The 12,855-nt window shown below is 38.8% G+C and overlaps 2 protein-coding genes and 1 long non-coding RNA gene across 3 annotated transcripts; 2 read left to right on the top strand and 1 right to left on the bottom strand.

The window, feature by feature from the left end:
* Positions 1–2: 2 nt before the first annotated feature.
* LOC107834527 (gastrula zinc finger protein XlCGF7.1-like) lies at positions 3–841 on the top strand (the record flags this gene model as incomplete). The annotated part of the gene is made up of 1 exon (XM_016666055.1): positions 3–841. A coding segment is annotated over one exon (669 nt), but the record flags the coding sequence as incomplete, so codon positions are not given.
* Positions 842–3,504: 2,663 nt separating this feature from the next.
* Positions 3,505–4,647, bottom strand: LOC107834532 (uncharacterized). Its single transcript, XR_001660320.1, has 2 exons — positions 4,312–4,647; positions 3,505–4,153 (listed from the first exon to the last, which is right to left on the bottom strand). It is a non-coding gene; the product is annotated as an uncharacterized LOC107834532 (long non-coding RNA).
* Positions 4,648–4,765: 118 nt separating this feature from the next.
* Positions 4,766–8,511, top strand: LOC103130622 (zinc finger protein with KRAB and SCAN domains 3-like). The gene is made up of 2 exons (XM_007542070.2): positions 4,766–5,052; positions 7,047–8,511. Exons 1-2 carry the CDS (start codon positions 4,854–4,856, stop codon positions 7,985–7,987), a joined length of 1,140 nt encoding a protein of 379 aa, XP_007542132.1. The 5' UTR covers positions 4,766–4,853; the 3' UTR covers positions 7,988–8,511.
* The last annotated feature ends 4,344 nt before the right edge of the window (positions 8,512–12,855 follow it).

Raw genomic sequence — 12,855 nt, 5'->3', positions numbered from 1 at the left:
ATTTACCAACTGGACAGGACCAGAAGGACCTCTGCAGCAGTCAGGAGGGAGAGCAGCTTGTCCAGAAGCAGTTTGTTGCTTTGATTGAGACTTCTACTCTTCAGGGAGATTATATGAGTGAAGAAGAGACGAGAACAGAGCAGCTTTCCCTTCATGTCTCTGCAGTGGTTGAGAGCAAAAATCAGGAAGGAAGCAGCTGCTCTGTGTCAGAGAGTCAGTCTGATACTGGCACAAAGAAAAGACCTTTCAAATGTGACATTTGTGGGAGACGTTACACACAACAGTGGAACTTGAAAAACCATTTCAGAACCCACACTGGTGAGGGACTTTTTTCATGTGGAACATGTGGAAAAAGTTTCTCTATAATGAGAAATTTAAATCGTCACAAGAGAATTCATACAGGAGAGAAACCGTTTTCATGTCAGATTTGTGGAAAGAGTTTCTCTCGAATTGATAATTTAAACGAGCACAAGAGAATTCATACAGGTGAGAAGCCTTTTTCGTGCCAGTCATGTGGAAAGAGTTTCTGTCAAATGGGTATTTTAAATCGTCACAAGACAATTCATACAGGTAAGAAACCTTTTTCATGTCAGTCTTGTGAGAAAAGCTTCTATCGAAGGTATAATTTGATCATTCACATGAAAACCCATACAGGTCAGGGGCCGTTTTGAAGCCAAACCTGTGAAAAAATCCATCCATCCATTTTCTTCCGCTTATCTGGGGTCGGGTCACTGGGGTAGCAGCTTAAGAAGAGAGGCCCAGACTTCCTCTCCCCAGCCACTTATTCCAGCTCTTCCGTGGGAACCCCAAGGCGTTCCCAGGCCAGCCGAGAGACATAGTCCCTCCAGCATGTCCTGGGTCTGCCCTGGGGCCTCCTCCCGGTGGGACGTGCCTGGAACACCTCACCAGGGAGGCGTCCAGGAGGCATCCTGACCAGATGCCCCTCAACTGGCTCCTCTCGACATGAAGGAGCAGCGCCTCTACACCGAGTCCCTTCTTGATGACCGAGCTTCTCTCTCTAAGGGAGAACCCAGCCACCCTATGGAGAAAACCCATTTCGGCCATTTGTACCTGGACCTCGTTCTTTCGGTCATGACCCAAAGCTCAGGACCAGGGGTACAGTATACCTGAAGTTTTCCTCTTATCTTTCCTATTTCCTCCTGCAAGGGTGGCACTTGTCGGGCTGCGGGGCCTCAGCCAACTATTCTCCCCTACCCCTCGGGTTGTTGTAACTGAAACTGCAATTTCGTTGTCTTTTTGTCGATGACAATAAATTCTTCTGATTCTGAAAAGTTATGACAATTCTAAGGGCCCTGACCGACAATTTATTTTTTGTTCATAGAAGTAAAATCTTAAAAAATGGGCCCCTGTCAGTTACAAAATTAATCATATTGTGTTTTTGAAGATTGTTTTTAGCAGTAAAAATTTAATATTTCCCACTCCCAGACCAAAAACCACACATCCCTGAACCCCCCTGGATCCACATGACATGGTTCGTTCCTGCTCAGTGCGCTTGACGGTGACACTGTTCAGCTGCAGTCAGTATAAGACAATAATGACTGTGGCAGTTATAATCCTGCTAAGAAAAATTATAAAATTAGGTTCAAAAACAGAGAAAAATAGAGAGGGGAAGAGAGAGAGAGATAAGAGTGTGAATTTTAACCCAGTTCTCCGATAGATGAGTAGACTTGGTGAGATTATCAACCATTTAGCATAGTTAGCTTAGCTACAGACTACTGTTTGCCTCCTTTTCACTTGCATTTAATGAATTAAGGAAAAGAAATACCAAGATATTCATATATTTAACTTGTCCCTGTACCTTTTACCATTTAACAGATGAGGCAGTCAGCAGCAGCTCTAACCCAGGTCCCTCCTGACCTTCCCTCTCCTAGGTGAAATTAAAGCTGCATTATGTAACGTTTATTTTTTTTTCCACATATTTTTTAAAACTGTCATTATGTTGTGACAGTATGGTATGAGAGATAATCTGTGAAAAATCCTCTGCTTTCTCCCAGTGCTCTCTAGAAACAACCAGTCAGTGGCAGGAGTGTTTTAGTGCCGTCAATCACAATCTCATGTGGTGCTGCTCATCCTCCCTCCCCCTCGCTCTGTGCTATTCTGCAGCTAGCATAGCCTGTTGTGAATGCTTAGTCTAGTAAGCATAGCTACCAGTGATGGCAGATAAACAATTTTCCTGTAACAATAAGTAGTTTCTCCACCATTAGCACATTTAGCAATGTGCTAAATATGTACATTTAGCACATTGCTAAATGTGCTAAATGTGTTAGCACATTTAGCACATTTGTGTTAAATGTGCTGCTTGATTGACAGCACTAAGACCCTCCTCCTGGTTCTGATTGGTTGTTTTTGGTCAGAAAGTTGCATTACTTTAGCTGTAGGCTGCCCCAGTCATTGTTTTACTCACAGTGCTGGTGTTGTGATATTTTGCCCAACTGCTTTTTGGGTAACGCAGACCAACCGACACACTGCCGTCCCTGAAGTAAATAAATAAAATTTGATTGATTGATTGAAGCCAAACCTGTGGAAAGATGTTCATTAGAGGCCACATGGGTGAGATAGATGGTTCACATGAAATATGGGGTAAAAAGTGTTATTACATGCTGGTAAACTGGATTTCCAAATAAAAGACACAAAAGTGAAAATTAATCATTTGCCTCACACAGAGTTACTATAATAAATATTTAACCATTTCTTGGATTGTTTCCACTTTGCAAAACATTAGACCCTCACCTAATGTTTTAGATACCCATTATTGGATTTTTTTTTTTTTATTGCGGAGTATATCTGTGAAATTTCCTAAAGAATATTAAAAATATTCAACTGGTTTTGAAGTTGAAATGTTATGGTGCTATGTCACTTGACATGCTACTAGCTGATATTTGCAAAGGAGCCAATCCTAAAGCAGCATTCATTTTCTCTTTCTGCTGATTGGCTGTACCCTGCATAGCAGACTTGGAAAACATCTGATGTTACGTTTCTGCTGTTGTCCCAAGATGATTCTACTCATATTTGTTGTTTGAATTGTTAAAATAGACTTTGTTTTTACACCATTTTAGTTTCTCAAGTATTCTCGGGTATTAAAGAATGATGGGTTTATGACCTAAAACCTTCAGGGTAGTAGCTCTCAAGGACTTGGTGAAGGAGAACCCGGCCTAGTCAAAGGCCAGACTTCAACCGTACTGTGGAGGAACAGATTTTTGTAAATCTAAATGATCTGCTGCAGGGTTATAACAAAAACTTAGTGAACATTGTTCCACAAACATGATGTTGAAGCTTTACAGTTACATTTGTTGACTTCTGTAAACGTTTATTTTGTTTTAAATCAGTTTAATTTTATGTGAATTTTAATCACAGTTTCAGTTTTGAGGTATGACCACCAACTTCTGTTTCCTCCACTTCCTTTCCCTCACTGCAGGGGTCAGGCTGATTGTAATACTTTATCTAAATGCACTGTGGTTCTACTGGTACATTTTTCTTGTTTTAATTAGATTTTAAGTTATTTTTCAGTATCCCACTTCCTTTTATCATATTTCATTAATTTGATCCCCAGTTTATCACTAGATGTCTGTTCCATCCTTAGCTAAATAACATGTCAGTAGTTGGAGAAAAGTTATTTTTCAGATAATTCAGTTTGGCTGTTTTGTTAATAAACTCTCAGGCTTGATTGGAAACAAATGTGTCTGATCATTCCTTTTTGCTTGAAGAGTTTCTTCTGTCGGTACTTTGAATTAATTCCTTCAGAGATAACTTTCAGGTTCGACTTTTGATTCCAGAGATACTGGAATTCATTCTGCGATTCAACAAAATAAACTCATTTCATTAGTAAAAAAAAACATTTTTTTTATCATAGTTAATACTGATACTAATTTTGATTCGTAAAATTGCTATTCTGCTGATTCTCACCGATGACTTGATGCCCAACAAACTGCAGAGCTTAATGTGAGACTCAAACAGGCATTTTTTATTGTTTTGTATAAAATTTCAAGATGGCAAATTCCTTGTATGATCAAATATACTATTGATCAATATCTAGAGGGGCTAAACTTCCCTAAAACAGACAATGACGTAGATCAGGTGTCTCAAACTCCAGTCCTCAATGGCCGGTGTCCGGCAACTTTTAGATGTGCCTCTGCTGCACCACACCTGAGTAGAATAATTAGGTCATTAGCAAGGCTCTGGAGAACTTATCTACACAAGGAGGAGGTAATTAAGCCATTTCATTCCAGCGTTTTGTACCTGTGACACATCTAAAAACTGCAGGGCAGTAGGCCTTGAGGACTGGAGTTTGACACGTAGATGCATACTGCACATTTTAACGAGATTGACTCTGTGGACTGATGCTGCCCCCTTGTGGCAGGAATAAATGATGAGATTAAGAGTCGGTCATAACTATCTTAATGACATTTTATGTCTAATAGTTAGGAAAAGTAATGATAAAAGTGAAGGATATAGAGTGAAAGAAAATGTAGAACATGTATTGATGAATTGTAAAACATGAGCCTGAAAGAGAGATTTAGAAGAATGTTTAGGAGGACAGAAATTGAGTCTTAAAGGAATATTGGGAAATGAAGGAAACATAGTGGATATTTACAGATTAAGGAAAGCATTATTTATTTATCTTCAAAATACAAAATGTAAAAAATGTAATTTAATGGACTTAATGTTGCTACACATTCATGTACAGTAGGTGGCGGCATAGCTTAAAGTTGCTTTCGATCCGCCATATTAGAGGAGCAGAAGAAGAAGAAGAAGAAGAACAAGAAGAAGAAGAAGAAGAAGAAACCTGCATACGCTAAGCTAGATAGCTGCTGCATTGTCCCATCTCAGCTAATATGTCAGCAACCATGTCTTCAGTTCAGCATCTCAGAGAGTTTATCAGAGAGCGACTAACTGCTGCTGCTCAAGAAATCTTCACAGAGGTTGAAAAAACCATCATTTTCTACGAGGAAGAGCTCGATGCTCAGCGCAGGATGATGGGGATCGACTGGAAACCACAAATAATCGGTTCGGAGCTGCAGAGACAAAGTTCTGGTAGGTCTGGATAAAGGTGCTGATGTTTTCACTGCAGACAGAGATCCGTCAGCGGCGATAGTTGCTGCAGCTCCAGCTGCTGATAAACGGGAACTGATTTAGCTGCTAGCTCTGATGCTACAGAGGTTGATGGCTTTGTAGCTCATGACAAAATGTTGCAGCACAAACAGAAAATTTGTTTATGAGTCGAGCTCCTTGACAAAATTTTTTATTCCAATTGTTATAAGTGCTAGAAATCTGGAATGCAATGTGTAAAAAAAAAAAAAATCCACAAGCATCCATATTCCAAACACGTTCACTTAAATTTTTCACTTTGTTACATGTTCACATTATTTATTGACTGTACCTAAGAATATCAAATATATTTTAAATTTAACTGAAGATATGACATAATACAATATATAATATACAATAAAATACAAAGACTTGGGTCTTATTGTATAGACTTAATCAAATCAGTCTGTCAACTACGTTGCCTGTAGGGATTTTTAATGTCCAGCAGGTGTCAGTATTCAGTGACACAGTAACAATACAGTTTTGCTATGGGTCGAAACGCTACATGACGCCTCATCTACCCATCACTTCTGCTCACACACATACAGGTCTGAATACTGCAATGCAGGTTATTAGGTCCTAATAACCTGCATTCAGTATTCAGACGCAGAATGAGCTGCTGTTTTTCTCATAGGGGCACAGAACAAACGTATGGGGGGAAAAAAAAAAAAAAAACATGCAATATATCATTGTTTCTTATATTAAGTGAGTGACAGAGCTGCAGGTTGCACAGCCCTGATCTAGCAGAGCAAAACTGTATTCCTGTTTAAATCCAGCTGAAGCTAAAAGTGCACAATCCTCAAGACTGTTAAATTGAATATTAATACATTTTAATGTGTATTTCAGAGAGCAAGCTATGTCTATTGCAAAAAACTGATAAAATCAGTTTTTGAAAGTAAAGTATTGAAATAATTTTTATTTCACTTTGCTGAATGTGTTATTAAATCAAATTTTGCTCTGTATTCAACAAGTCATAAAACGCATATGAACTGTCAAATATCTGCAGCAATGAATTTGGAAGGCAAAAAAACCTAAACTGTACATTTAAAATAATTTTTGTTGTTGTAGTAGCAAGGCTTTTTAGCAGCACAAGTACTTGTACAAGTGAATAGTCTTGCCATTTTGGATGGTGAAGTTAGGACACAGGGGCGAACTGTCCAAATTCTCTACGCACTTGAACCCTTATGTACTCTCCAATTGAGTTCACACTTCATAGAGGTGTGTGGGGTGCAGCTGGGGTATTGGGACCGGGCCAGGGAGACCTGGAGATTTTTTTGACCCATATCACCGTCCTCCTCAGTGGGTGGTGTTGAGAGAAACTCATCCAGCCTCATCTCTCACACTTCCATTTACTAATCTAAATCTACTATCTCAGCAATAATTAATAGGTTTTCATTTTAGGCCAGTCTTTTCAATATTTTCTTGGATCCACTTCCTTTTGAACATCAAGACATCTACCTTATTAAAGAAAATGCTCTCTTCTCTTTCTTCTCTTAGACAGCAGATTAGAGAAACAAGTCTCTGTGTCTCATCACATTTGTAATCCAGAGAACCAGAATGCCATGTTTTAATCATTTAAGTTTCTACATGGTCTGATCAACTTTAAAAAGTGAGGTTACAAGTAACATTTAAAGCATATTGTCTTATGGTACGATGTGTTCTTCCCTGAATGAATGCCCTAAAATTAAATATTTAATTGTAAAAACAAAAACAAAAAATCTGTATTAAACTATTTGTGAATTAAAATATTTTGATTTTTTTTGCCCTGGCTTCCAATTAATGTGAAGGACATTTTACCTGCTTTTCCGTTAAACTCTACAAACTAATTTTAGATTAACCGTATGATGCCTACAGACCAAAATCTCCAGGGAAAACCAGGCTGATCCATGAGATAGTCATCAATTAAATTATATTAATGACGTAATCCTTTGTTCCCACAGACCTCCAACAGCCAAGTGTCTCATATGAGGAAGAAGTTTCTGGCATTCAACAAGACTTCAGCCTGGCAAACAAGTTCAATCATAACGAGAAAGTACATCAGTGGACTGAAGAGGAACAGATGGGACTAGAACCAAAATGGATTAAAAAAGAAGAGAATGAGCCAGACCCTACACTGCTCAAACATGAGGAATTGGAATATCCACTAACTTATATAAGAAAAGAGGAGCTAGATTCTTCAGTGCTTCAACATGAACAGCAGCCACCAGAACATTTACCAACTGGACAGGACCAGAAGGACCTCTGCAGCAGTCAGGAGGGAGAGCAGCTTGTCCAGAAGCAGTTTGTTGCTTTGATTGAGACTTCTACTCTTCAGGGAGATGATATGAGTGAAGAAGAGACAAGAACAGAGCAGCTTTCCCTTCATATCTCTCCAGTGGTTGAGAGCAAAGATCAGGAAGGAAGCAGCTCCTCTGTGTCAGAGAGTCGATCTGATACTGGCACAAAGAAAAGATCTTTCATATGTGACATTTGTGGGAGATGTTATACACAACAGTGTAAATTGAAAAAACATTACAGAACCCACACTGGTGAGAGACCTTTTTCATGTGAAACATGTGGAAAAAGTTTCTCACTAATTAATGTTTTAAATAGTCACAAGAAAACTCATACAGGAGAGAAACCATTTTCATGCCAGGCATGCGGAAAGAGATTTTCTCGAATTGATAATTTAAAGGACCACAAAAGAATTCATACAGGTGAGAGACCTTTTTCGTGCCAGTCATGTGGAAAAAGTTTCTCAAGAATTAGCCATTTAAATCGTCACCAAACAATTCATACAGGTGAGAAGCTTTTTTCATGCCAGTCTTGTGAAAAAAGCTTCAATCGAAGGGATTATTTGGTCATTCACATGAAAACCCATACATGCCAATTGGCGCTTTGAAGCCAAACCTGTGAAAAAAAAATTCTTTGAAATTGGTCACGTAATTATTCTCATTAGAACCCACATGGATGAGATGGGTTTTTCCACATGAAATATGGAGAAAAAGTGTTCTTTCATGCTGGTAAACTGAATTTCCACATAACAGAAAGACACAAACATGAGAATTAGTCATTAACTCACACATATTCACTGTAATAAATATTAAATTGTCTTGGATTGTTTCACTTTGCAAAACATTAGACCCTTACCTATTTTTGGTTGTTCATTTATGGATTTTTTATTTTTTTTTTGTAGCAAATTTTGTGAAATTTGATAAAGAATATTGAGAATATTCAAAACCACTTAAACTGGTTTGGAAGTGTACATATTGAAGCTCTATGCGACTTGACGTGCTACTGACTGACTTTTGCAAAGTAGCCAATCAGGACGCTTTCAGCATCCTCCTCAGATGTGTTTTAAGCATTGTTGATGTGATTTTATGCATTTGATTGGTTGAATAAAATTATGGGTGACTGTGAAGTTGAATAGTGACTGTTGTCTTTGTGGTTTCACTCTTGCACACAACATTAACAGACATTAACGGACCTGGGGAGAAGGGCCCTCCCTTCTGAAGCTGCTGCCCCTGCGACCCGATCCCGGATAAGCGGCAGAAAATGGATGGATGGATGGGAGACGAGATAACAACGAGCAACAGGGAGAAAATATCTCGTTTCTTAGTCTGAATAGAGCAGTGGAGAGTATTGGTAAGGAGATGAGGAGAAGCAGGATGAGCTGTGTTTTTTTCATATGGGCGCAGAACAAACAGATGGAACAAAAATGGTGAGCCACAGACCCACTCCTCCTCAGTGTGTGGTGTTGACAGAAACTCATCCAGCCTGATCTCTCATACATTTCCTTTTGTTTTGTTTTGCTGAAGCTAAAATGCTACATCTTCTTTTTAATTTATTGTTGAAGGTAAAAAAAAATAAATAAAATTGGTCTAAAGCACCAGTTAGTTATGGTAAATAATAATTTAGTTTTATCCCTTCAGTTCAGGGGCCCAGACCAGTTCTACAGGGCAAATTGTGTCAAAGTAGAAACATGCAAATGGTTTTTGCAAATCTACATTTCTCAAATGTGTTTAATGAAATATATCATTAAACACATGGGTTCTGTGAGACATTTCCCAGTTAGATTGATCAGGTGACTCCAACCTTGATGAGAGGACATTATTCTTTGTGTTATTTCTCCCAAACAGTTTTCATGGAAGTGTTGTCTTATGGTTGCTATGGAGACCTGATGACTCCAGGATGTTCCTCTTTGCTTCAGTTCTCTTACTGAAGATGTGTAACACCATCCTCCTCAGTGTTTGGTGTTGAGATAAACCCGTCCGAGCTTTGTTTCTCACGTTTCCAGTTGTTTAAATGTACAGTCTGAGCAGTAATGAATAGGTTTAAATTTTAGACCGGACTTTTCAATCTTCTCTTGCATCCACTTCCTTTTGAACATCAAGACAGCCACCTAATTAAAAGAAATGCCCTCTTCTTTGTATTTATTGAATAGTGGCTTAGAGAAACAAGTCTCTGTGTCTGATCACATTTGTAATCCAAAGGCCCAGAATGCCATGTTCTACTGATTAAAGTTTCTACAGTCTGATCAACTTTAAAAAGTGAGGTTACTCTGGAGGTTTCAAGTGAGATTAGAAACATATTTTCTTAATGTACAATGAGTTCTTCATTGCATGAATGCTCTAAAATTAAGAATTAATTTGTAAATTTAAAAAACTGTGGGCTGCACAGTGGCGCAGTTGGTAGAGCTGTTGCCTTGCAGCAAGAAGGTTCTGGGTTAATTTCAGGCTTAGGGTGTTTCTGCATGGAGTTTGCGTGTTCTCCCTGTCCATACGTGGGTTCTCTCCGGGCACTCTGGGTTTGTCCCACAGTCCAAAAACATGATTATAAGGTTAATTGGTCTCTCTAAATTATCCCCAGGTATGAGTGTGTGTGTGCATGGTTGTTTGTCCTGTCTGTCTCTGTGCTGTCCAGGGTGTACCCCGCCTCTCGCCCGGAACGTTAGATGGAGATAGCCACCAGCAACCCTCCCGACCCCACTAGGGACCAGGGTGGATGGATGTTGCTAATGTTGCTACACGCGCACGTACAGTAGGTGGCAGCATAGCTTAAAGTTGCTTTCGATCCGCCATAATAGAAAAGAAGAAGAAACCTGAATACGCTAAGCTAGGAAACTGCTGCTTTGTCTCATCTGAGCTAATATTTCAGCAACCATGTCTTCAGTTCAGCATCTCAGAGAGTTTATCAGAGAGCGACTAACTGCTGCTGCTCAAGAAATCTTCAGAGAGGTTGAAAAAACCATCATTTGCTACGAGGAAGAGGTCGATGCTCAGCGCAGGATGATGGGGATCGACTGGAAACCACAAATTAAGCTACACAGAGTCGGTTCGGAGCTGCAGAGACAAAGTTCTGGTAGGTCTGGATAAAGGTGCTGATGTTTTCACTGCAGACTGAGATCCGTCAGCGGCGATAGTCTATTTTCTTAGACGACTTCGATTGTGTGGTGTTTCTAAAATGATAATGCCACTTAATAAAATTCCTCAAATATTGATTTATTGCAGTGGTTCTTAATAAAAGCCACGTGTTATTTAAATGATAACTTTATTTTGGGGGTGGAGGGATCATGTCCTGGATGGCTGAGAACCTATAAATATGTAGAAATTGAATATTTGGGAAGTATCATAACTTAAACTTAAAGGTCAGCACCAGAGTTTTCTAGAAAAGTATTCAGATTTTATTTTGTGGTTTTAAAGGCTCAACGTTGAAGATGGTAAGAAATAAAGGCATACTTCTTTTTTTTTTTTACTGCCAGCTTCAGTAGCCCCTCTGGTCTCGGCTCCGGTACTTAGCTGTCAGCTAGTGCTAACGCTCAGCCGCTCCCTCCAGTTTCAAACCCCTCTTATTGAAGTAAGAGTTAGAGAGCTAATAAATATAACTGAAACATTGACTACCTTCGACAGAAAAAGGAGCTAAGTCTATGAAAGCAATGTAGCAGTTTTGCTAGTTTTGATTTCCAAGGCATAACAAGGCAGTTTATCATAATTCAGCCAAAGTAATGAAATGACAATGTCAATGTGTTTCTTCCTATTGAGCAGTGAAAGTAAATAAAACGTGTTACATGTCTTTTGCCTTAAGTATTTACTTACTGGAGGGTTTTTGTTAGTGCTGCAGAGCCACAGCTAACAGCTAGCTCTAACAGCAGAGCAGCCGTTGCTCCTCCTACACTTTGGACTGAATCATTGTTCTAACAATAGTGGGGGGGACTTAAAAATTAATTCTTATTTTTTTCTTAGATGAATGGCAGATTTACTTCTTTCTTTGTTTCTATTGCCTTTTTTATATTGATATTGTTTAAACACAAGGGTTTCTTTCATGATTCCTTTTGCGGGGGACAATTCTAGACTTTTCCAAGATTGAGGGGGTCCGGACCGTAGTCATGAATACGCCTCATGGAGCGGGTCGGCCCGTTGCTGCGATACGTCACAGCGTCCGCCATATTGAATGTGGCTTCTCTGCCAGTAAGCTAATACAAATAAATGGACCGAACTTCAGAAAGTGCCGTTCTACAAAGTATTTTAAGTTAATACCTGTCATTGACACATTTTCTCACACACACTAATATATTTGGTAATCGAAGAAATTACTAAAGACAGAGTTTCTAACTTTTGATGTGATTAATTGTTTTGGGGCGTTTCTGAATAAAGAGCACAGTGTCTTTGTTTGATAGAAATTATTCTGATTTTTATATTGACATTGATGAACAGACACACTTTTACAGTGTTTTATTAAAGAACATATTTACATAATTCCATAATTTAATGTACTTTTAACATTTCAAGACAAGAAACATAGAATTTTCTTGTATTTTTTATACATTATTGAGAAATGACTTTTGATTTATAAATCAGTCATTGTCAAACATTAAACTACATATTTTTCTTACTTTTTTCCAAAGAAAAGATATTTATTACAGTATGTCAACTCTGCTATTGACAGCAAAGAGTGAAAATACTTCTAACAAAGTAAGATATTTTTATTTCATTACATAAGCTGTACTAATACACTCATACTTCAGATTGAGATATTAAAAAATACACAAAGTGAAAGAGTAAAACATTTATTTATTATACGGGGAACACTGGTCATAGGTAGGGCTTCAGTCTGCTGGTCACACTGGGAGAACTCAATGACTTCTGAGACGTCCTGGTTCACAGGCTAAAGCCAAGGATAAAAGAGAAATTATCCAAAAGTGTAATAGAAAATACATACATGTTTCCTTCACATTCAGAAATACATTTTCAGCATGTTGGGCTCTGACTCGTCGCATTTTTATAGCTAAATATCAACATGGTGAAGCTGAGCTGGAAACAGGCTGAAGAACAGCAGCTCCAGCTCTGATCCTGACTGATCTTTCCTCACAAAATTCCCTGTTTTTAATGCACTTCTCCTCTAACAGCGGTTTTTCATCAGCTCTCTCTCATTAGAAAACAGTATGAAAACATTAGCTGCTACGCTAACAATCAGCGGTTATTTCGGGCCAATTTAGCTACATAGGAAATATTTCTTGGTTGTTTAAAAGCGAATTTCTCGCTGCAAAGTCAAGTAATTCTCATCTTTCATCCTTACCTGTGAAAGGTAATGCCAATGAATCCAGTTTGTTTCATAAAATGGCTGAAACAAGTTCACACAGCACAGGACTTAAGGAGCTCCGATCGCCCTGCTGCCACATAGAAGATGGCGGACGGTGTTACGTATGACTCAGGGCTCCATGAGGCGTCTACGTATTGATGTCTATGGTCCAGACTCCCCCGACCACCCCCT

This window comes from Poecilia formosa, unplaced genomic scaffold (genome assembly GCF_000485575.1).
Source record: "Poecilia formosa unplaced genomic scaffold, Poecilia_formosa-5.1.2 Scaffold653, whole genome shotgun sequence".
NCBI classification, from domain to species: Eukaryota; Metazoa; Chordata; class Actinopteri; order Cyprinodontiformes; family Poeciliidae; genus Poecilia; species Poecilia formosa.
Note: the sequence above shows the minus strand (reverse complement) of the source record. Positions and strands in the feature narration are given on the sequence as shown.

Coding starts and splice junctions, on each gene's coding strand:
- LOC103130622 (XM_007542070.2), top strand. CDS start 4,854: ATGTCAGCAACCATGTCTTCAGTTCAGCATCTCAGAGAGTTTATCAGA. Junction 5,053..7,046: donor GCTGCAGAGACAAAGTTCTG/GTAGGTCTGGAT, acceptor TTGTTCCCACAG/ACCTCCAACAGCCAAGTGTC.